The sequence below is a fragment of the Emydura macquarii genome, unplaced genomic scaffold, assembly GCF_026122565.2.
Source record: "Emydura macquarii macquarii isolate MOO-44397 ecotype Brisbane River unplaced genomic scaffold, CSIRO-AGI_Emac_v2 contig_1045, whole genome shotgun sequence".
NCBI classification, from domain to species: Eukaryota; Metazoa; Chordata; order Testudines; family Chelidae; genus Emydura; species Emydura macquarii.
Genome location: NW_027131182.1, coordinates 14,572,448 through 14,598,691, shown reverse-complemented (window position 1 = coordinate 14,598,691; position 26,244 = coordinate 14,572,448). Strand labels below are relative to the sequence as shown.

At 36.7% G+C, this 26,244-nt stretch overlaps 1 protein-coding gene across 3 annotated transcripts in view; it reads right to left on the bottom strand.

Moving 5' to 3' along the window:
• Positions 1-26,244, bottom strand: part of WDR70 (WD repeat domain 70) — a 247,772-nt gene that overhangs the window by 6,785 nt on the left and 214,743 nt on the right. For all 3 annotated transcript variants that reach the window (XM_067545549.1, XM_067545548.1, XM_067545550.1), the window contains 4 exons: positions 8,598-8,698; positions 6,968-7,047; positions 4,384-4,500; positions 3,823-3,985 (listed from right to left, as the gene is read on the bottom strand). In XM_067545549.1, the coding sequence (XP_067401650.1) occupies positions 3,823-3,985; positions 4,384-4,500; positions 6,968-7,047; positions 8,598-8,698 (461 nt within the window). The remainder of the gene's footprint in view (positions 1-3,822; positions 3,986-4,383; positions 4,501-6,967; positions 7,048-8,597; positions 8,699-26,244) is intronic.

Genomic DNA, 26,244 nt, shown 5'->3' with positions numbered 1-26,244 from the left:
AAAAATAACAAAAGGAAATACATTTACATATGATGTTTAATTAAACTGGGGAATTCACTGACACATTATTATTATTATTAAGGAAAAAAGATTAAGAAAGATAACACATTTATGCAAATAATATCTACCGTTACACTACCTAAGCTATAAAATGTATCTACTCATGCTTCAGGACACAAGCCTATGATCTATTGCCTAGAGTTAGGAACAAACTTCCACCATTGGCTTGTTATTGCATAGCTGATCTTTGTGGACACCTTAGTCTGAAACTGGCCACTACTGGAAACAGGATAGCATACCAGATCGACCATTCTGATCTTGTTCCAATATGGCAACTCCTAAGGTCATATAAAGGAGAATGAAATTTTCTAATAAGTCTTATTTTCATGACCTAACTGATTTTAACTAAGTAGAAAAATAAATATTAAACAACCAGTCCTAGTAAATCACTTTTAATTTTTTTTCCAGTTTTTCAAAAAAGTAGTTCTGTCATAATGTAAAGAACTTTTTAAAATGTTTTAACTTGACTTTATTTTAAATAATTCATTAGCATAACTAAGCAACATAGCTAAATAATATAGACAAGCAATTTTCCTATGAAAACACTCATTTTTTAAAAAAATAGATCAATCTGTTATTACAGCTATGTAATTTTATTTAATCTTCACTGCTATTTTTGAGACTTTAAAAAAAATAAATGTGGAGTATAAGCTCTGTAATGGCATGCTTCATAAACCGTTTCAAAACCGGTGAATGAGGGAAAAAGTAATTTAAAATATTCTTCCACACCTGCTGTATTTAAGTATCCATACAAAATATGGCTTTTTCTTATTGTACTTTCAAATAAAAATGAAAAAAAAAAGTCTACTAAATACAGCAGATCAAGCCAGAACTATTGTGTTTCCATTCAGAGGCTTTTACATCATGTTAATTAGTTACTCATTAAGATTTCTTTTCCTTCTTCCATAAGGCATCTTACTGTTCTTGCAGCAAAGTTTAAAAGGTCAAGAGGATCAGCCCTGATAAGCCTTATAAAAAGGACTTCCCCTGCTTCTGACTGTAGGAGACCCAGGTTAAAGCACAATCATTTTCCTCTTAGTACTTAAGATGAGAGTGTATCATTCCAAAATGTTTTCACTGCAATTTGAAGTTCATAGATCAAATTCTTGTAAATTATTGTTACTCATCAGATAGGATTCATTCATTATCATTCACTAAAAAATAAAGCTGGCTTCAGGCAAATTGTACAACTGTGAGGAGAAATCACTTGTATTACTTGTGACTAAGAATGTGACGGGAAACCACAGTTTTCTTAGCCCTGAGTCCATTGTTTATTATGAAGGAAAACTTCAAAGTGCAATGTCTATTATAGCCATTACTTGATAAACTGACACACTTGTTAACCCTACCACTATGAATCAGGAACAGATGAACTCTAAAACAGTCATCACAATTATAGAATTATGAAAATTAAAGAAAGAGATCAGCAAAAAAGACTTGAACCTAGTAGTCTCCTCTATCTAAAATTATTTTAAAAACCAGGAATGGGGGGAAATAATTATATCTGTAGTGAGGGATTTTTTTATCTAAGGCAAAAAAATTTCTATTTTTCTCATTAAGTGAATAATCACCCCTAGGAAAATAGATCAACAAAAGTGTAGTCAAATAACAGAATGTTAAATGAATACTTTACATTGCCCATACATACAGAAATAAAACATTACCTAAGAGAAAGAATACCAACAAAGAAATAATGAGTTTAAAAGCATTATTGTTCTGGTCACTAGAAATTAAATAGGAAGAACAAGTGAAATTTTAAAAATACATGTTTTAAAATGTATTCACCATAGGATACCTCTTAAAAATTAAGTTTCTTAAGCAGGGATAATGGCAGTTCCTTTAGCATTAAATTTATCACTGACCAAGCTGTCAAACCAGAATGCTGCTGGCTACTGTCCAAACTCTTCCCTCCTCCCCACACATTACCGTCTGGTGTGTAAGCTAATAGCATTCTGGACTTACATCCTCCCCACTTCTCAGCCAGCTCTTTTCTTCCCCTGCAGCTACATATTTTTAACAAGAAACCGTAACGAGATCCGCCTACCTGACACAGTGAGCCTTCTGTACTACTAGTATGTTTTAAAACTTCCATGTCTATTACATTGCAGGTGTCAGGAATGAAACCTAGTGTTTCATCAATGAAGTTACTTACCCAAATATACACTAGAGTAGCTACCTATCTGACAGTATGAGTGGTCATATCTACTTTTTTTATGAAGGGATACTTATACATTTTAAGTAAAAATATCTAAATTTAGATTCAGAGTATCTTTCATCTCCAGCATACGGGAATCCCCAAATCAGAAAAAAACCAACCACACTTAGCCTCTCCATTACAATAACCTTTACAAAATTACCCTTTTAAACAGTACTTCCATTGGATTGGTAAATGTAGGTAGCATTGCATTATTCATTTATTTTAAATATTTTGTAACACTAGCATAGGCGTTATAAAAGTTTATATTTCCCAGTTCAAAGACAGCCTAGGTCAATGGTGACCAAGAACTGTTGCCTTTTGATAGTTGTTCAATGGTCTGTGTAAAGAAGTTGCACTCAACTCAGAGGACTAGTGTCCATATCACAAATACCCATCACTGTTAAGATATTCTGGGAAAATTGCAAACTCTGTTTTTCTTAATTATCTTCTCATTATAGAAACAAAAACAATTATAGAGGCAGCATTTTCTAAAAGATAGATAATTGGACTGACAATCAAGAAACATGGCTTCTGTCCTTGGCTCTGCTTGCTATGTGATCTTGAGCAAGTCATTTAATCTTTCTGTGCCTCACTTTCTCCAGTTGTAAAACTGTGTTATAGATACTTCCCGTTTTTTATGAAGTATTTGGACATTTACAGATGAAAAGTGCTAGTTAATAGTTAAATAACAATAAATAATAATCTGGAAAAATTTTTTTGCAGTGGCAATTTTTTAAAACAAGTCAGCTGTGAAAAAATGTAGAAATGTGCATTGAATAAATTATGGTGTACACTGGCATAAAAGTTTATGGGCAAGAATTAGACATGGTAACTTAACTCATAAATAGTAAAACTATGTTCTACAGGTCAACCCAGACTCCTGCCAGTTAAATCATTATACCACTACAAGCATTTATGTTTTTGTTTATGCCGCATTTTGAAGCAGACTTATTTTAGAAAAAAAAACAAACTTTATTGGTACTATTTTTAGTATCCTTCTACCTATAAAGCCAAGCTGACTTAAGTAGATTTACAAGTCTTGTAACACGGGTCTAGCTTTTAGCATGCATACATGATTGTGTAGTGTGAATCTTTAAAAATCTTGAAAATAGGAATACACCACGTGACACCTTCATATTTATGTGACACATTTTAGAGGAAGATCTACTTTAGAAATCTCTTAGAGATTTTAAAAATATTTATTGGTACTATCGTAATCCTCCACCTATAAAGCCAGGATTACTTAGAATCTTGGAGTTTAACTGTAACAGATTTAGGACCATGAGAAACAGTAAGACAAGTAAGTTTTAGAAATTTTTAAAATAGTATTCTAGCACTGAAAGGTTAGTTTTTAGAAAAGGAAATTTTAGAAATTTATACTTTTAACAATTTGATGTATTACACACACTGCCTTCATATCAGAGCTCTGACATATTCTTAGTTTATATATTAATGGCAAAAATCCAGAAAAGGAAGAGAATGCTGTTAAAAATGTATATTTTCTGTGTATATCAAATTCCCAATGGCTTTATGAAATATTGCTTGTGTTAAAATTGTGTCCTTACTTAGAATAGGCTGGAGCAACCCAATAAGGGTTATCCTCTGCTTCCTTTGCATGTCGTAAAATGGCCTCCCGGGGATTGCTATCATCAGTTTTATCCAGTGCAATATTCTTGACTATGTATGATGACAAGGTACCTCCATGAGTTCCAACACGGCCCCCACGACCTATAATAATAAAAAAAAGAATATCTGAGACACAGAGTAAAGAAATGAACATATAGGCAAAATATGAAGTCCTGTGTGTGTAACACTGATTCAGTAATGTACTGAAGTTATATATTATTACAGAGAAAAGGGATGTGGGGAAGAGAAGAAAATAGCATTTAGAGCCGTGTTCTATAGCCACTTATGGGCCTGAACAAAAAGTTAGTCATTGTTATTATTTATTTGTATGATGGTAGCACACCAGCCATCAGCCAGTACACACACATAATAGAAACAACAGTCCCTGTCCCAAACAACTTACAATGTAAATATAGTTGCATGAGCAAAATTGCTTATAGAACTCTGAAATAAGTTTCCCATTTACTTGTAACAATCTGAAATGACTAAATCTGGGTTACCTGGTCCTGCTACTGGAGGTTCTGGTTTGTGAGATTTCAGGGGATCCAGCCTATCCTTCTCTAACTGTTTCCTGGTACTTCGTTGCCGTGGTTCACGAAACATTGGAAGGGCATGAGCTAAAGAGAAAATTCACAGTTTTGGAAAACAATTCTAAATATTATCAACCATATTTACTTTTACATCTCTAACCCTCTCGGCCTGACTGTTTTTGGCCCTTACATGGAGAGGATGCCATCCTTTGCGCGATGCTAAGGATGCCATTCTTGCATATTTCCACATCGGCTTATCACAGTATATTTTATAGGGCTTTGTCCCGTTTGTTTTTAAAAGTCCGAAGCAATCAGATTTCCACATCTCTCAAAAGACTATTCCATAACCTAATAAATCGTCTGGGCAATTTACATGTATTTAGCTCATTCCTCTGTTGGTTAGTCTACCAGTTGCCTGATCAGTTGCTCTTTTCTGAACTTCCAATTTTTCTACATCTTTCTAGTATTGAGGTGCCTAAGACATCAAAATTCCAGGCACAGTTTACAGCAAAGTGACAGACAGAGGATTATCACCTCCCTGATCCAAGATGTGATACACTTCTGCATTTGCTGCCAAAATCAATTTTCCTCAAATAATTAGACAAATTTAGGTTGGCAGAACCTAATTACTGGGATCAGAATTTGGCCAAGATACCAGGATTTAACACCTCTTGAGAAAATTGTCCTAGTATTTTTAATGGCCACAAATTGCCAGTGTGTTGTTTTTAAACTCTCAGTAAAAAGACAGTATCTTCAGCAGCACAGTAGTCTCTATCGTGGTGGCACTGCTCTATACTGAATCAGAAGGAATAGAACTATCCACTAAATCATCAGTCTCACTTTTCAAGTTATTCTGGGAGTCTTGCTTAATTTATTGGACTTAATGAAATCACAACCCAGGTGACATGGTTGTGGATCTTTAGGAATAAATGTTTAGAGCTTATTTTTGCAGACTTCATGAAATATGAAGTATCTGAAGAGTTTGTTGGCAAGTAGCAAGCTTGATTAGTTTGCACAGGGCATTTGAGGTGACTAATGTACAGATCCAAGCTTTTGCCATACGTGGAGTCAAGCTTGTTTGAGAAAAATCCAGCTGAGTGATAATATGCCTGTATTTTAAAAGTAACACACAATCCCTCAAGTGACATTCCTGCATTTTAAGCAATTGATATATGCAATTCTGACATTCAAATATGGTTTGCTGTTCTTTCTAGGTAAAAAGATGGCTTTATGTTCCCTCTCAGGAAACGGCTTCTGAAAACTTTAGTCCCTGCCAGTTCTAAGAGTTTACAAGGAAGAAATACAGCTTCTGACAAGCTTTCGAACAAGCAACAAATCTACAAAAAACTGTCAAGTGAAACTCCAAATTCTATCAGTTTAAAAACATTTTCAATACATTACTTTATATGGATCTATTCTTACTAGGTTTCCACAATTATGGGCAAGAAAGAACCAGACAAATCCTCATGATAAAGTTAATAACTTTTTCAAAATTTAGAGAAATCCATATTTAAGTACCTAATGGTAGGATTTTCAAAAGCCCCATAATGATTCAGAGGCTCTGGTCCCACAGGATTTTAGGCTCTAATTTTTGAAAATTTGCAAAATCAAAGCCAACATTAATTAACGAAAGTACACACACTATTTCTATTACAGTTTGTTCAATGTTACAATTATGGTTGCCTAAAACTTCCCATTATAAAGCCCCTCTTTTCATGTGCTTATGACTTTGTCAAATTAACTGTTGGGGCTGAAATTTTCCATACTGAAATTTGGAAGGTTTCAGAAAATATGGGTTAGGTGCTTCTGAGAGTGAGGTTCAGGAAAAATAGGTAATTTTGCCAAAGTTAACAATTTGTTGACCATTTCTTTGAAGAGCCCGAGCATCTTCACAGTTTTTAGTAGAATCTCGAAATTTTGAAGGAGGGTAGTCCTGAGTGATATTTTTTTCTGTCCATATAAAAATTCCACATATCTCTGGCTGAGTTATAAACTGTGGAAAATCACCACTTGCACATGCTTAGTAGAATTTATTCAAGACTTGTCCCTTAAGTCTGGGAACATTCCACTGGCATTGTGCATGCTCCCAAATGTCAAAGGTCAGCATCCACCTGCACAGACCACCTTAATCCTGTCTTTTCCTTACTTTAAGTTTTTATCTTTGCAATCTCAAAGTATTTTTCATGGAGTTTTTTGTATGAAATTATACACACACACACACACATCCCTTTAAAAGGCCATCTTGGCTTTCTGAAGGAAAACTTTACACCATCCAGAATTTCATGAGATCAGTTTGCCTTTGCACCTAGTAAATATTGATATTAACAACTATATAGGGCATATGCAAGAAGATTTTCATTTGATCTGCAGTATGCTGGACTAACTTCTGAGCTATACCCAGGCTCCTATGAAGTGTTAACAATGTGCAATACTGTGATAGTCTGATTTTCTGAGATGTGGAAATAGAAAGGTAAAAGATTTGCAGAATCTGCAAATCTTTTGAAGCGTGAGAAATGAATAAGGGCCCCTTTATAAATATGTTTAAATTACTTACGTGTTATAATGTAATCCTGTGTAAGAGTCTCTGCCTGTCTGGCTTTTCGTTTTGTTTTAACCACACATAATTTTGCTCCCCTAAGGGGAAAAGATAAAGTGGCTTAATTTATTTATTTATAACAGATGTAGAAAGTGTTTGGTCAAGATAAAATTCCTGCCCATGTTAAATAGTATTTTTACAAATGTATGAATACATTTGTGTGCGTGCATGTAAGGGGGGCTAGACAGGTTGATGCACTTGTTATAATGTGGCTTAAAGTCAGATGTGGAAATGAATGTGGTAGTTTCATCTTATATTTTGTCCACATCCCAAAAAACACCACACAGCTTGCACAATTCAGCCCAATTATTGTCTCTTAAGCAGCAAGGGTATTGAAGGTCTAAATGTAAATGCCCTGACAGAACTGTGGGAGAAAGCTTGCAATATATAATATACACTCAAACAAATGAAGGAAAGGAAAACCAGGGAACTATTACAGAGAAGAGTGCACCTCTTCCATTCAGACTTCAGGGTTGGAATCCTCCTGCATGTTACATGATCACTTAGTTACATTAAGACAGCTCTGCACTGTGGGCATCTTTTGAATTTAGAGGCAAGGGTTCCCTCCATTACCCGGTGTCATTACATGTGCGTAGAGAAGAAAAAGCATAAGAATTTGTGTATGTTGGAGCAGGAACTCAGGCTTTGACATCAAATCACTACATTGCCCATAAAAACATACATAGAAAGAAAAATTAAAAAACCTGAACTTGTCCCCATAGTCAAGCATTCAGGTTACAATCAGCATCCAGTATGAAATACAAGCTTGAAATTTAAAGTATTATACTCCTTTGGCTGCTAGAGAGAGAAGGAACTGAGTATGCGAGTGAGCGAGTCTGTGTCCATACAGGAGGGAAAGATGCCACTCAAAAAATCAGTTGTGCTCTCTCCATCTGCCGACAGGGAGAAAGCGTGTCCCAGTGTCTGGACTGGCAGAAAAACTAATATAGGTGGTTAAATATCAAACAAGGTAGAGTCTTTAAATTCATCCTGCCACTCTTAACTTTTAACTTCACTTTTCATTAACTGCTTACACATTTCCATCCTTTAGGTACGAAGTCAATGGCCATGGGCAGCAGAGAAAGTGAAACAGATGGGAAATACTCTCATCCCATTCCTCACCCCCTCTCAAAGTTGGGTTTTCAACGTAACTGCACAGACCATTGAAATTCAAACTAAGAGTTGGACTCCTAAACAAAATTCTACTTCAGAAAAACAATAAGTATGACTTATTAAACAGTCTTTTTATAAACACCACTTCAGTAGTCTTTGGGGGCTGGGATGGATATGCTAGTCAGGCATTCCTAATGCAGTTTCCACACGTTACACTGATGGAACTCATGGGAAGTATTCAAAACCTCAGATATGGTTCCAAATTTTAGTATCCAAGTACACAGCAGAATGGAAGGCTCAATGGAAAATGCGCTAATTCTGAAAAACATAAGCTACTATTTTTTACTCTGTTTCAATAAAATACAACACTGCAAGACAAATGATCATAAACTAATTTCTTCACTTTTTAACATCGTCAGTGTCAGATTGAGAAAAGAAACGTGGTTTTAATCATAATAATGTAATTATTAAATACCTCTGGCTTTTGATGGGATCATAGTAAACTTTAGCCAATCCATTTCCTGTACCAACCATGATCTGGTTCAGCTTGGGATGCCAAAGACAACGAACAACACTCTGAAATAAAATTACATATTGATATTGGATCAGTGTTTGTGTATCTCAAACCATCCAGCTCTTGAAATTAGATATAGCATACAACTTTGTGAGGTTATTTATTTATTAATTAATTAATTAATCTCTTGTCCTTGAATTTCAAGCACATTGCTGCTGTCTCACTGCAACAACTTAAAAACAGTCAGTTTTCATTCTGATTTCTTCTTTCTCCAAGATGTCCTGAAGAATTCTTCCAATTTCAGTCTCTGCCAGTAGTCAATGCCTCACCCTATACTCCTGAGATGATACCTCCATCCCTCTTTTGATCAGTAAACAAAATGATTTTAGATTCTAAAAGGTCTTTAGTAGTTTGTTGTTTTACATATACATGTTCCTCCATATGACATATTGTAGGCCCCAGCACTGTGATGTAGGCTTGAACCAGAGCAGGCCCGGACCATGGATATGTATTTCAAGCTTTAGGGTTAATCCTCACACTGAGAGAGAACAAAACTAGGCATTAGAGATAGGGATGTTCCGGACATATTGATTGTTTGTTCATGCCACCCCACGCTCACTATAATAACCGACTGCTTGAACATATGAGTAGGAACATCCTGCCTAAACATTTTGTTATTTAAAATTTATGACACATTGGGGCCCCGTTTGTAAACATCTATGTATGAATGTTTAAAAACATCCTGAAATCTAATTGTAATAATTTGCAAGTGGAGGAAAGTGCCCAATGAGTATTAGGAATGTGGTTGAGGTGTAAATCATGGGGAAATGAGAGGGCAAATGAGATTTCTTTTATTTCCTTTTAGTAAAATTAGTATTAATAAAAGTGGTGTAGGTATAAAGATTTTATTGTTAGTAAGTAAGTATAAAATAATGTACCAATGTAATAAAATAAAAATGTAATGATTTTTAGTAAGTATAAATGAGGAGTGAATGCAGTTTCAGTCTGATGAGATAAGATGGTGAGGAAATTGCTGAGGTAATGGTTCTCAGCCTCCAAGGGCAGAAGGGAGAGAAGATGCTTTTATTTAAAGAACTTTTACAACCCAGACGGCCAAAAATCAAAATAACTCCAAAAAACAGGGGAATTAACACCCAAAAAACAGGAACAAAACAAAGTATAAACAAAAATAAAAAAATAAAAAAGTATCACACTTGCAATATCAAACGTAATTGACAATTACATCAAACAAGAAGACTATCTAACATAACAAAATCCATAGACCCGAATAAAAATAAATAAGTATAAAAATGGGGGAAAAAATCTGGACTTTGGGCTCGTTCTGCAAACCCCAAGGAGCATTGTGTCGCAACCGACAGAGCCTGGCTCCATCCTTATGTCTGAGTCACCGGGCCAGTGATTCAGCTCGAGCAACACAGAGGCTGGTAATTATATCCCTCCTGCAGAACTGTGTGCATGTGTGTGTGTTTTTTAGGCAATTGCTTTTTTTAAAATATTTCTGTATTCATAATAAACGTAGCATACTGCCTTGTCCCCCGAATAAGATCCTGCTGTTTATTTCATAAGTGTAACAATATCACTAGATATGCTCTAGTTCAAACTGAGATTAATTCAGGGAAGTCCTATGGCCTGTGTTATACAGGAGGTCAGATTAAATAATCACAACAATCCCTTTTGGTTTTATAATCTATGAAACTATGAAAACTAGGTTTCGGTCTGAACTACAAGACCAATATGAAAAATCTCTTTGAATAGTCAAGATGATTGACTGAGGAAGTAAATAAAGCAAAGATCACTATTTACCATGAGACAACAAATCTTAATGTTCACCTAAACAGACTCTGTATTTAGATAATTGGAGAGTGCTTATTGTTTGAGAGATAACTACTGTAAAAAGGGATACATAAATTCTAAAAGGTTATGGTGTTGACAGGACTTGTGTTAACTACATAATAAATATATCTAGAGCTAAAAGGATGCATGCTCATGATATTATTTCATTGAAATGTGCTCAATCGTCTTTCATAACCTCCTTCCCAAGCTTACTGCTCCACCTTGCCCAAGAAAAGGTTAGGCCCCTTCCAACACAGACTAATCATTTGTTTATTAAATTATATGTATACATCTTTTGGGATGGGAGGTGAGAAATGGAGTGCTTTTGAATCATATAACTTACACAATCCATAGAACAAGTGTTCACTTCAGTTTTAACAAGTATAACAAATTAAATTAGAATTTGGAGTGTAAATGAAATACAATACTATGATTTGGGAGACTGGAGAAATTTTAGGGAGTTACTATAAAGACTTACATTGGTGACCTAAAAGTGAATGGCTTTATATCTCCCATTGCCAATTTTCGAGCCTTCCACACTGTCAGTATCTCCCTGCTGTACATCTAATCCCCAGTTCCAATTTTCCTTCCTATTCCTGTCCTGGCCCTAATATAATTTTGTTTGGATGTGAAATATAACCACATGATAATATATTAATGTAATGACACGTTCTGAAATACAATAAATCTGTTAAGCTCTAATCAATTTGACCCTCTTTTTGGCTATAAGGTAAATATCAATTATTTCTTGATAAACAGGTTTCACAGAGATGAGACTGCATGAAGTGGCAGTTTGCAGAGCTGCCTGAAACATCCCTAATATAAGTCTCATCCCCCACATCACACAGACACAACGTTTTAAAAAATTGACACTTTTCCATTCTCTCACAGGCATACAGGGTTAAATATTAAAGGTCAAAGCTCATTTTACAGGCAGTGACTAGTAGGGATGTAAAGTTACATTTCTTGAAGTTCAGCATCTCCATAATCCCTGTCACTTGCTATAAACAAATTACCGATGCAGTCAATGTAGACCTGTTAATAAGCTGTTTATTTTAAAGAAATAATTCTTATTTTTTGCAATATCAATTATTACTCAAATGCAACAGTAATTCTAAAACACACACAGCTAATAGCAGAATCCAAGGTCAAAGGTAAGTGGCCTTTTTGTTTATTAATATTTATTGAATTTGTTTAACCAGCCTTTTAAAACTTTGTAGTTAATGCAGTTCACCACTTTCTACTGTCAAGTAATGTATTTTATAGCATGGCACTGGATACCAGCCAACAAAAACAAATCTTGAGACATTGTGGCTCATGCAGTGATGGGAATTGCTACAATTATAACTTGTCAGACTTGCACTGCACACTTAAAAACACTGTGTGGCACGTGCTTCAGAAGAAACTGCCATAAAACACAGCATTATAAATCTTCTGATACAGTAAAACACCCCTAAAATGTAATTTAGTCAAAACTGAGCAGATACAAGCGCTGAACAGACAAGTAACTTTACTATGCTACTGGTGAATATATCTACTTTACAAAAGGTGACAAAAAATACTCATGTAGATTTTTTAGGATCATATCAAAAATATAAACTGTCCTTAAAGACTAATACTGAATCTTAGGGACTAAATCTTTATAAATATTCATACAAGTAGTCCCACTGAAGTCAAATTATACAACTATGAACCACTCGGATGAGGGAACATTGCAGGCTTGAGCATTAAATATGTGAAGATAGTAGGGGAAAATCCTCACATTATAATTTAATTCGTAACCACTGCATATATCTTAAGATTCAGAGCCAACTTGCCTTCTATAAATAGAATTTAGAATTTTAGTATGTAGGTGTTTAGTGAGCAACCTAAACTAAGAATGGATTAAGGCTCAGGCACTTTAGACCTGAAACCAAAGGATCCACCTCCTGAAGTCACATAATGAAGAAAGAATCTCAGCTTTCAATTAAAAAGCCCCCAACACCATAATTTTCTAGCTCTCATGCCTGCAAAGAATAGTTTGAAAATGTGAACTGAGCTTGTGAATGTGGGCCTCAGTCTGCAGACATCTTGAAACAATAGCTCTGAAAGAGATGCACTTCCCTATGCATCTCAATGGTGTGAACTCTACAACTCACTGTTCTGGAAAGCCCTGACAACTCCATCCCAAAAGTGCATGTGTAGCAGGAGGAAAGTACAGGAGGTCTGACCCACCGACCCATGCAGATAAACCCTGCCCCCAAGGCCACTGTCATGCTTTTCTGGAAGGAAATAGGGCCATGGCACAGGAGCAGGGTAAGGCTGTAAGGAGCCTCTCATCATGGTGTTTGTAGGGCCCCAGGTTGCTTTAAACACAGCGCTGCCCTAAATTCTATCTAAATTCTAAAATCAGTGAACTTCTTAAAAAATACCCTGCTTTATTTTAACATTTAGGCTTTGCAATGGCATCCTAACATGGCAGCTGGTGCTTAGTTTCAACTACACCCAAGAGAGGACTGAGTGCAGGCTGGAAGTCATAAACAAAGTAATTAGCAGCAAGTTACAAGCTCACACTGCACTTAGATGATTTTATTTCTTATCGGAGAAGTAAAACAGAAGGAGGCAATTAGATTGACAGTGCTTTGTAAAAACAAGCACAAAGTATTGGATTAACCACTAGTATGGGCTGTATAGAGATTCTGATTGACAACAGCTTTCTAGACTCAAAGTGAAACTACAGGTACAAATAAAATAATGAGTACAAAAATAAGTTTACAGCTCCATCTAACTGACTGTTTCTTACCATGATTAAAACTGAAGTAACCTCAAAGCATCATGGATTCTGAACTTTTACAAAGTCTCTTAAACAATCTCTCAGCTGTGCAGTGTGAGAGTTAGTGTCTCTTTCTTTAGAGTGCTCCTCCTTGCCTATTGATGACAAACAATAATCCTGAAACATACAATGCTTTGTGCAAAAGTCCTTTTGTAAAAGAAAAACAAATACCTATAATAGCTCCATTTATGGTAAGTACATCTACAGGGCATCACATGCTGAAGTATTGGATACAGTTTAATTTTTTGCTAATTTTTATCCACAACATTGAATCATAACTACATTTAATGAGCCTGAACATCTCCAAACCAAATCCTGAGTCTGATCACCCCCCTTCTACACAGAAGGAGGTTGTAGCACCATCTGCCTGGAGACCCATGAATGAGGGAAGAAGGAAGATGCAGGCATTCACATAATCTCCCCCACTCCTATCCATTCTACAAACAAGAGTAGATCCCAAAATCAAGAAATCAGATTTAAAGAAGTAAGATGATGGTGTGTGCACCACAGCTGAAAAAAAACTACCAACAAAGGAAGAACAATTAGTAAAACTGCACTGGGCTACATTAATCAAGACTGTTGTTATTGAGTGGCAGATGATTAATTATGGGGGAGCAACAGTTTATCCATAGTTAATGTGAAGGCTTACTTTCTATTATAAAACATATTTAGACCTCCCTCTAGTTTCTCTCCCAACACATTGTAAAATCCTAAAAAATCATTTCAAATTTGTGACAGCTATTTGGCCAACAGACAATTTTTTTGACCAAAATTTGTGGTGATGGGAAAATCCATTTGTAAGAGACAGAAGTCAGAAAATACAGATATTAATCATGTTTTGAAAATTCTTCTAATGTTTTTCTTTTGTGGTCATGTATTATTTAACAATTCTTGGTATTTTCAAATTAATTTCATTTGAAGTTCCTTGATTAGATCTACTGCATAGGTCTAATTTTCAGATTGAATAAAAGATATTTGTGGGGTTAGCCAAAGGCATATTAGAAATACTTAGATCAGGAAGAGAAAGAGTCCTATATCTCCCCTCTAACCACTCCTCCAAAACAATAACTACAAAAACTCAGGATAGAGACATTTTTGGCTTCAATATTATCGTGATTATTTTATTTAATAATAGATTGATTTTAGAAACTGAAGTAATTTTTTTTTTTTTAATTTATAGGACTTTCAAGAGAACTTTTGCCAAAATTTGGATACAAATGTTAATCTTTTGAAATGTCTTCTATAAAAATGGATTGTTTCTTCCTGAAAATGTTTATGTATTTCCATATTTTGTGTATATTTTTAAGTAGAAACTTATCTTTGAATTTTCAGACTAACAGTTGCATTGTTTTTACTAAATTATAATATTCACTTAAGGTTTTTAACGATAGGTTCTTTCAAACTAAACTCCAGCTTTACAAAATTTTATCTGGAAATTATTTAAACAGGAGAGCGTTAATAATATCTTGCGTTTATATAGCACCTTTCATCCAGAAAGTCCGCAAAGCATTTTAAAGATGGTTGACTCAGATCATCACATCATTTATCAGTGAAATACAGCCATCTCTGGGGTGTAATGCAACATCTACTCTGCTCTAGAAATATTCTGCTACTGTGTTTCAGAGAGAAAGTGACAAATAACTGAATTTGAGAATTTAGGCAAGCAAAAACTAATGATCCAAACTGGAACTTGGCCAGAACTCGGGGGTTAATACCCCTACTGAAATAAATGAAGCAGAGAAGGTATTTCACAATTTTAACATTAAAAGGGTGTCATGATGAATTCTTGCACAGTTCACTGAAAATTTACTCCTATGATTAAAGTACAAGACATTTGTAAGGTCATTAAACTACAAACCCTGAAGAGACTACAGGAAAAGTCAAGGATTCAATGAATTTTACTCGATGGTTGATATATTAACCCCATGAATAAAAAACACTCTTGATTCAGCCTGTTAGGCACTTGTGCCCCTCATTCCATCCCAAGTGCACAAAATACTTATATCTCTGATTCTGAAAAAGGCTTTGAGTTGTGTGCTAATTATAGAGCTGTCTTTAATAAACTGTGATTGTAAAATTTTGGCCAAGGTTCTGACAAAACAGCTGGAAAGTTTTTTACCAAATAATATTCATGAGAGCCAGGTATGGAAGGGAAGGTTATTAATAAATTACCTAAATAAAATTCTCCATATATTCTGACACTTTAAATGGTACAGAGACAGCTTTAGACAGAACCAACCATTTGAAAAGGCTCAAAAGGTGGCATCTGTACATTACTGCATGATGCATGCAGCAACAGTACTTATTTTAGTTTTATTGTTTTTCAGTACTTCAGTATATATGGAGCTAAGCATGAATACACAAAATAAATAAATGACACACATAGCACTAAAGCATTCCCACAAATTTAAAGTCATGTTATGTTGTTTTTCAAAAACAAATATTAATTCATTGATAGAGAGTCACATTCTACAGTTTCCAACTATATTTAACGTCTGCATTTAGAAGAAAAGCAGCAAAGCAAAATCTAGCCAAGCATATCAACAAAACAGTGAACAAATATGACAAAAATATTTAGAAAAAGCTCTCCAAATTTCTACGGTCTTATATGCAGAACTTTTAATCAAACTCAAGTTTTTATGCCTGGAAGCCTTTTCTTACCAGAAGAGTCCAATTCATTTTACTCAATCATTTAATTTCATTACCAATTTTGAATCCTGAAGTTTTAATGTTTTATTCTTGAGAAACTCTTCTCCCCTCAACCAGCTCTTTTCTGTTGGACTATTTGGCTAGGCTAATACCTAAGAAAATTAAAAATGTTCTCTTCAAATTGTTGTTTTCTTCATTCTTGGGTGCTGCAAAAATTCTGCATTTGATCTGAAATTGTATCCAAAACTGTATTTCCTAGTTTGTTCATTCTAGTTGATATTCTGGCAAGAATCCAATGGCATTTAACTATATGCATATATCATTCTGATAACACACAGATATTATTTAATCTAATATGGAGGTAATTATTTGTTCCAGGATAGCTGTGGGATCAAGTTTTTCACTACTCGCAGAAATTCCAAGGATTTAAGATATTTTTGGCCCAGATTGGGCTCTCCATACATTTCTATTTGTATAGGTACAGCCCCTTAGCACAATGGGGCCACAATCCTGACCGGGGCTTCTGGGTGATACTGCAATATAAATAAATAAATAAAATATTGTTACTGTTAATAATAGTATACTATAGTATACAAATGATATTTTATATTATTTCTTGTCAGTGAGAAGATCAAAGTATGTCCTCACATTGCTTTCCAGTCTAATCAGCCATTGCTTTCCCGTGGTCCTACATCCACCTATAGAATTAAGTTTTGTAGATAAAGTCTCACGTATTTGTCTTCCAAAGATGACATTATGTGAGAAGCCCATTTGTTTTGGTATGTAGCATCTTTACAAGCTCTGGATAGCAGGAGAAGGATGCTACCACACTGAGCTATGCACTCCTGGAGTGAGTCTTCCAAATCTCCTCTTGTCCCTCAAGTATGACTCATACAGTTGCTACAAACCCTCAAAACTTATTCTAATTGAGCCTACTTGATTTTTATGCTCAGGAGCTCACCAGAGGCAGACTTTTCCTCATGCCTACCCCATTCAAGCAAGCAAGCAACATTTTATTAAAAACCCTTTGAGAGAAAATAAGAACAAAGAATCAGTTCACTCCTTATAGGGGAAACAGACTGGATTGTCATGCATTTGAATGTGCTATGGCAGCTTAAACCCCAACCATGTCTACCAGCAAAGGAGTGCAAAGCTGTATTTTAAGTAAAAGATGAGTCAGTGTATCAATGAGATATAGCTTAATGGATGACTATAGAAAGAACATAGCTTCACTAGATGTATCAGTTTTAAAAAGGCAGCCAGCATCCCAATATAAAGGTAAACTGGAGTATGTAAGAGATGCTTCCTTTGCATTTTATTTTGTCATGCATTGATAATTAACTACTGGAAAAAAATTGGTAATTGAGGATTAACACTAGAAATTGAAAAGGAACAGGCAAAACACTGGATTTTCACACAGCTCTACTTATTACTTATTACTAGCAATAGTATATTTAAGTTGTTTGTGATCATGTAGGTTTCCTTATTATGATGCTTTAATAATGTCTATTCAAACTTAAATGAAATAGCTATGAAATGATTGTAACGTTACGGATGAGGTAATATGACAGCTACACTTGGAGTCAGATGTGAGCCAGAGAGCTCATGTGTGACTTCCTCTCAGATGCAACAATCCTCATGTTTTAGGGAACAGGCTTATTCCACTATATTCTTTTAACTTGCCAATTGCCTTAAAATCTTAATTAAAAGGAAAAGGGTGCAAAATCAGCCCACTTTCTCCCATTTTGCTTTCAGCTAGATGCAAAAGCAAGGCAGGTGAAATCTTCTAGTGGTCCAGCAACTAGAGACAGTCAACCCCACTGGAGGAGAGTGAGGATTTGCTGCCTACAATGGCAGAAATGTTAAAAGTATTCAGTGAAAACAGCAAAAAGCTAGAAGAATAACAGTTATAAAACAACTCTGACCATTTTACAATACAACATGATGTTAGTAATTCATGAATAAAGTCTCCAAAGTTGAGCACAGGATTAGTGATTTAGGAGATCAAATTAAACTATGATAGAATGTAACAAGCACAGCAGATAAAATTACCAATAACTGTCACAGGCAGAAAGAAGGAACTGAGGGCCCGCAGGGTCGGCGGTGCCTCATATACCGCAGCATGAGCATGGTACTCCAGGGGGCACCTAAGCTGACCCTACGGGGCCTGCTAAAAGGGAAAAAGTTCCGGGAAGCAGTGCATGGTGGCGTGCACTCACCTATATTGGAATGGATCTGAGCAATCACTCAAAGTAGAGCTTTAAAGTTTATTAAAGCTTATTGCTAATCTTCATTGTCTCAATTTGAAAGGTCAAATATTCAGCTCAACAGGTACTTGAAACTGATTGGGGATAAAAAACACCATAATCCTGTTTCAGGTTCTGTTCTGAACCTATAAGATAAAACAGTGACTGCAGAAGTTGATGATAAAAAACTGTTTTTGTTAAAAAGCAAAACTTCTTTCAAAAGTGCCAATTGCTTTCTGCCTCAGTGGCCATGATAATATGTATTGGGGTCTGTTTGAATTGTGTCATTTTGATTTGCTGCACTTGGCCACCCATACAGTGAGATAAGCAGCCTGTCAGCAGAATAGATAGTGAAATGCATAAAAAGACATTTTGACAGTGGTAGTCAGACTCCCTAATTACAGGTCATTATAACAGCAGCCACATGAGCTTTTTTAACCGAGTGTTTGTCTAAAATATAATTTTTATAAATGTCAGCATTGCTGATGGAACCCCAGTCCATCAACAGCATAGTAAATACACATGTAGCAAATCTATTTAACGTATGTAGTTTATCATATATAGTTTGACATAAATCATATTCTTCAGATTTTCAATAAACTAATTTCATGGTGAAGAATTTTTATTTTTTTACTTTAATGCAGTGCCATCTATTTTCTGTAAAGGCATTTAAAATATAATTAAGCAATATTATTTAAGAAAGTCCCACTTGTTGCTTAATTGTAAGATTTTTTTAAAGATATAATAAATTGTCAAACAAATTAACTTGGGCTGTCTGACATAGAAGTTTAGTGGTTATCTGGAGTTGCATTTACATTTAAGGGGTTATAATAATATTAATTAATATTAATAAAATTTAAAAACAAAACACCATTACCTATGACACTACAAATAACTGAAGATAAAAAATTAAGTTTTGGAAAAGTTTGGATTTACAACATCTAAATATTGTGTCTATTGACCTAATAGTGCCAATTTGTCACTAGATATCTTATATTTTTTAATAATAGCAGGGATATTAACCTCAGTGTCCTGGACAAATTCTAACTTTGGGAAATACATTCTGCTCTCCTAATTTCCCCCCGAAGTTAACAAGTAGAAACAATACTCTCCACTTCCTATCCCTGTCTTAAATTATTACACAGTATTACTATGTACTGTTAAACTGTTGACAGGTTTCATTCAAAGACATTTGAATAAAAAGCATGGGACAAATTTTCTACCTTCAGATATGCCCTAACCACTCCACTGAGGTTGCACAGACTCAGCAGAGGACAGAATAGCACTCTGTGTACAAAAAACAGTCAATACAAAAAAGGCTGAAAAATGAGTAAAATTTCAAGGCAAAAAGCTTAGTTTTAACCACACATGTTCCAATAAAAAGAATGGGAGTCAAATCAATGAAAACTCTGAGCAACACTCTGAAGTCAGGCGGTGGGGATGAAATTTCAATGATCAAAATTGGGGAAATTAAAAAAAAATCTTAATTCACACTACTGGGTTTTTTAATTTTTCAGAACACAATGAGTTAAAGATCAGGATGTCCATATTTAATACTGTTTGCTGGGATTTCATGGAAAGTTTTCCTGAATGTACAACTTGAAAGATGAACTGATAAATATCAGGAAATTAAAAGCAAAGGCCCCACCTCTTCTTGTCCCTCATGGACTGAGGGGTAATGAAGGTGGGGCTCTGACGGGTTAGCCAAGGCTGCCTCAGGCACCCACCGACACAGGGCTGCTCCTCTCTGGCCGGCGCCTGGCCAGTGTGGGGCTGGCGGGGGTGGGAGAAGTGGGAGGGCTGCTTCTTCGCTCCGGCTGGTGCGGCGCTTGAGGCTGCATCTCTGCTCCAGCCAGCATGGCGCCCGGGGGGGCTGCAACCAGCTTGCGTGGAGCTTGGGCGGCTGTGAAATGACCTCAATATTACAGAAGCATCATGGATCTACTGTAATCTTTGGTGCCTCCCGCAGGGAGTCCCTCACCCCAAGTTGGGAACCACTGCACAAGATCAACTGTTTAAAAAGGATGCATTAAGGTTTGTCTTCTCCATTCCCTCTCTTCCCCTACTTTTTAATTTAAAAAGCAATGTTTATTTGTAGCTTGCATCTGAACATCCTTGAAATAGCATTTGTAGATGTTTTTGTAAGTATTTAATAATTTAACTTTTAATTATATCTAGGAAAATGAGAAGAAAATATTCAAGAATTTTCTTAACTGACAAATGTTTTCCAAAGCAATGCTGAAAAGTAAAGTTTTGTAAATTGTTGCTCACCACCTATGAAAATTTCATGGCTATTGAATACATTATTTCCAAAACCTGTACTTTGTATTCCATTAGCTAGTTAAAATGGTTGCATCACCTACTCTCAAACTTTGTATTAATTCCAGATTGTTAATTGATTCTATTTTCTTGCTTAAACAGCAATTTGTCTAACCCGGAACACTGATTTTTGTAGAGAGTCTTCCTCTGCCCTGAGACTACTGGGCTGTAACTCTCTCCCTGCCCCATACACATAAGTAAAACGACTGCTCTGCTGCTGGAATGGTGGCATCAAAATCATCACCCCCTAACTATAAAGGAGAGATACTGATGTACTTTCTGCTTAGGAGACAGAAATCCATCCAGTAAAATTGGACTCAAACCCCAAGGGAATATCAACTCGGTCCATTTTGTACATTTCTGTCAATCAGGCCTTGATTCATTGTACTAGAATATAAGAAGCCCTTTTCCTTTCTTCAGCCTCATAAAGGAAAAGGATGTGCCTTCAGAATGTCCCCAAACTCCTTAGTAATATCGTAAAGCACTTACCACATTTAAGGAGTGCAACTACTTTACTTCTGGAGATTTGGAATTAGGGCAAAAGGAGGAAAACTATTTTTAGGATTATTTTCTCAGGACAGAAATGGGGAGATACAGCAACCGAGGAACATCTGTGTGATCTGGGCAAGACAAGACTTATTTTTCCACAGCTCAGAGAGTAGTTATAGCCAACAGAGGGAGAATCTAATCTAGAACATCTAGAGATTATTCTTTGGCTAATCACCCTTTTCAGCTGTGCACAAGTAGGAGGCTTAATATGAATAACATTCACAAGATAAAGGCCTCACCATTTCCCACTGAAGGGGCAGTGTGTGTACAAAGGGCCCAATTTTGCAGATGCTGGACCAGAGTAGAGTTATAACATAGCACACAGGACTCTTAGTCTTTGTGTGGGTGGGGGAACTAAGGGTTATGAACAGGAGATACAGATGCTTGAAGTGAGGGGATGTCCTACCAGTATCCCAAAATGCAGGCACATGTATCATGTATATTTACAAATGCTTGGCTCTAATTCAACAAGGACTTGCTGTTGAATAAGCTTGATTCCTACAAAGCAAAGTCCCAGTCTCTTCATGGTGGCATGACACTCAGGAATAGGAGCAGCAGAATTTAGTCTTAGAAAGAATCTTAGGATTTGTACACACTACCACTTATGTCAGTATAACTTCTGTCGCTCAGCAGTGTGAATAAACCACCTCTCTGAACGATGTAAGTTATGCCAAACTAAGCTCTCCCGCCGTCATAGCTACCACCTCTCGCAGAGGTGATTTTATTATGCCAGCAGGAGAGTTCTCTCCTGTCAGCATAGAGCATCTTCACCAGACACGTTACAGTGGTGCAGCTGCATCAGTGCAACTATGCCGCTACAGCGCTTCTAGTAGACTAGTCCTTAAAAAAACGTATAGGTGCAGGAAAACTAAATTAATATTGTATACCATGTCAGAAGAGTAGAGACAAACACACTGTTAGCCCATTAGTAAAACCAGAAGGTTTCATTTCAGCAGCTTTGAAGCAATAATGCACTTTCCCATGAAAACTTAAAAGACGAGGTGAAAAAGGTTTGCTTGGTATGATGGAAAGGAATGTCAGACACTACTTTGGTCAGACATTCCCATTCAATTTATTCCCATTACCCACCAGGTTCATTTACAGGCCAAATGCACTGGCTATTTACCAAAAAAGTTTAAGATTAAGTTTACTGCCCATTAGCATTTTTGAATTATCTATATTGCTGGAACGCCATCAAAATATGGAAGCAAAACAAAATAGCTATAAAAACTGTATTATCTACATAGTTCAAAGAACACTACTATGTAGAAACATTTTTTTTTCTTCCCAATACATATACTTTACCACCAGAGTTGGTTTATAATTGCACTTAATAAGTCCTATTATTTTCACTTCATAGTTGAAATAAACAGCTAATGATGCAATTTTTCTTCAACAATTTGGACTAAATACTGCTTCAAGTCACAGACTACTTGCATGAGCCTGGTGAACAGATTCAGTCCTTTGTCACCAACTGATATATATATTGTGTACTCACACTTTCTCTTTCACCACAGGTACACATATACATTCTTTGTAACTCCATCTACATGTGCATCAACACACACAAAATATACATACTGCAAATTACACATTTAAACACTAGATTTTATATATATATATATATATATATATATATATATATATATATATATATATAGAGAGAGAGAGAAACACACACACACACACACACACACACACACACACACACACACACACACACACACAGAGAAACAGAGCAAGTAGATCTCTCTATTAAATCAGACAAACTGCAGTTTTAGGCAACAGTAAAAACGGTTACTAACCTTTCTGTAACTGTTGTTTTTCAAGATGTCCATTCCACTGTAGGTGTTTGTGCACTCCAATGCACAGTTGTGGGAAATCTTCTTCCTTAATGGTACCCATTGGGGCAGCATAAGTGCACTCTGCTGTTTCATGCACTATGCACAGACATAAAGGGCCAAACTTCCCCTGACTCCTATCAGTTCCTTCCTACCAGACAGACTGATAAAGAGGGAAAGGAGAGCAGGTCATGGAATGGATATGTGCAACACATCTTGAAGAACAACAGTTACGGAGAGGTCAGTAACCATTTTGTTTCTTCGAGTGATTGCATGTGTCCATCCTATTGCAGGTGACTCACAAGCAGTCCAAGGTGGGTTTGGACTCTATTTGAACAGGGACTGAAGAACCACTCATCCAAATTTAGCATTGCCTCTGGATTGTTGAGATTGCTGTATGCAATAGAGAGAGGCAAAAGTGTGACATGATGACCAGTTTGCTGCCTTGCAAATGTTTGATATGAGCACATTAGCCAGAAATACTGCAGAGGCCACTTGGGATCTACTTGACCGTCCCAATTCTCTATCCGGCAGTTTCAAGCTAGCCAGCTGGTAACACAGGTGAATGCAACTGGATATCCGTGATGAAATCCTTTGCATAGAATCATTGTATCCATAAAAGCAACAAACAATTGAGATGAAAACCTGAAGGGTTTAGTAGTCTATTACAGGTAAAATGCTAAAGCTCTTTTAATGTCTAGAGCCTGGAGTCTCCCCTCCTTATTACTGTGAGGCTTTGGGAAAAAGGTTGGTAACCGAAGTGCTTGGCTGATATGAAAAGTGGAGACCACTTTCGTAAGAAAACATGGATGGGGACAAAGGTAGACCTTATCTGCATATAAAACTGTATATTGAGGATCTGATATTGCACCTTCAACTCCCCCACTTTCTTGGCTGATGTAATGGTTATTAAAAACGCTACCTTCATGGAAAGGCGCAGCAGAGATCAGGTAACTAAGGGATTGAAGGATTAGTTTTGTTAAGACTAGATTCAGGCTCCACAGTGGAATAGGGTTCTGTATGTGCAAAACAGTCTGTCCAAACCCTTTAAAATACCTTACAGTTGTCAGTCTGGAGAAAAGGGAGCGGTTATCCATGGGAGGAAGGGTGGATTGCAAATATAGCCACTAGGCGTACCCTGATCGAGCTAACTGCCAATCGTTGATGTTTCAGATACAAAAGACAGTCCAGCATATGCTGAATACAAGCAAGAATAGGGGAGGCGCCCTTTCAACCTTGCCCAGACAGAAATCCTCTTCCATTTAGCAAAATAAGTTGTACTAACTGATGGTTTTCTACTATTCATTTGTACCTTCTGCACATCTCGAGAGCAGGATTCCTCTGCTAAAGTTAATCATGGAGCCTCCCAGCCTGTCAGGTGCAGGGCCTAGAATTGGGATGGAGGAGGCAGCCATGATTCTGAAAGATGACATCTGAGTGAAACAGGAATGACAGTGGGGGACTGACTGAGAGGTCCAAGAGCAGTGAGAGCCAATGTTGACAAGACCATGCCACAGTGATCAGTATAAGACAGTTCTTGTTCTGTTTGACCTTGCACTGTACTTTGGACAGAAGAGGGATGGAGGAAAAGTGTACTGCAGACCCTCTGACAATAGCAGTTGTCAATGAACCCAGGCTGTGTCCTGCTCTGGAGCAAAATGATGACATTTTGTGTTGCAAAACAGAACAACTTGGGACCTTTGTCGCAAACAAAGCAACTTGGGAAGTTCCCCAGAATGGAAAATGGATTTTGCTATGTCTGGGTGAAGGGATCACTTGTGCTGATTGATAAACAGCTGCTCAGGTGATCTGCCAGTGTATTCTGAACCCTTGGAAGATAGTCTGCTTTCAGAAATATAGAGTTGCTAATGCAGACGTCTCAGATTAGTCTTGCTTCCTGACAAAGCACTGAGGACCAGGTTTTCCCCAACTTGTTTATATAAAACATGGAGGTCATATTGTCAGTCAGTACCAATACTCCCCTTCCCCTGACTCAAGGAAGAAAGATCATGTAAACTAATCAGATAGCCTGAAACTCCCTGATGTTTATGTGCAGTCTGAGATCATGGGGACACCAGAGACTTTGTGTCTGCAGGGGTCCCGTGTGAGCTTCCCAACCCAGGTCAAAGGCATCCGTGTCTAAGGTCAGAGATTGTTGAGGTGGAGCAAAAGGAAATCCCTTGCAGATATTGGCTGGGTCTATCCACCAATGTAGGGAAGATAAGAGGTTACTTGGTATGCACACTAACATGTCTATGTGGTGCCTTTTTGGAGAATACAGCTCTGTTTCTCATGTCTACCTCTGCATCTGACGAAATGAGCTGAGCCTCACGAAAGCTTATGCCTGCTAAAATTAAATTTGTTAGTCTTTAAAGTGCCACAGAACTCTCGTTGTTTTTGCTGTATACAGACTAACACGGCTACCCCTCTGGAACTCTTTTTCAATGATGGATTAGATTACGCTTATGCTGGACATCATCTGTGACCAGAATTAACCTCTTATCAGCCATTCGTCCAAGTAAAGGAAAACATGGAACCCTGACATCTGGAGGAAAGCTGCTACCTTAGCCATACACTTTGTAAAAAGATGGGGCAGTCAATAGACCAAAGAGAAGCTCTGTGAACTGATAATGGCAACTGCTGACAGTGAATCTCAGAAATTTTCTGTGGTGCTGATGAATCGCCACATGAATATAGGCGTCCTTTAAGTCGAGAGCAGCATACCAGTCCCCCAGTTCAATAAAAGGAATTATGGAAGCTAAAGTGAACATCTAGATTTTTTTTTTTTTTTAAAAGGAACTTGTTTAACTGCCTTTAATCTAAAAGAGGCCTGAGACCTTTTTGCCTTTGGGATCAGAAAGTATCGGGAGTAAAACCCGTTCTCTGAAAAAAAGAAGGACCTCTTCTATAGCTCCTATAAAGAGGAGCAATTGTATTTCTTGCAGTAACATTGTCTCGTGAGAGGAGGTCCCTGCCCTGAAGAGGGATGGGGAAGTGGGATGGGGGTTGTAATAAACTGGAACCTATATCGCACTTCTACCATGCTTAGAACCCATCTATCTGTTGGGATGTGGCCCAAGCATGATGGAAGTGGGACAGGTGGTTTGCAAAAACTGGAAAAGAAGATGGCACTTTTAGAACTGATAGATGGCTCAACCTGCCTATCAAAATGAGCTCTTGAAAGATAACACTTGCCTTGATGAACTGGCAGCTGCCAAAGCAGGGGGTGGACATATTTTGTAAACTTTTCTTCTCTTTGGCAGGTCTTAGGCTTGAGGGGCAAACCCCTGAAAGTCTGGGACTGATGAGGATGGAACGCCTTCCACTTGACTGCTGAG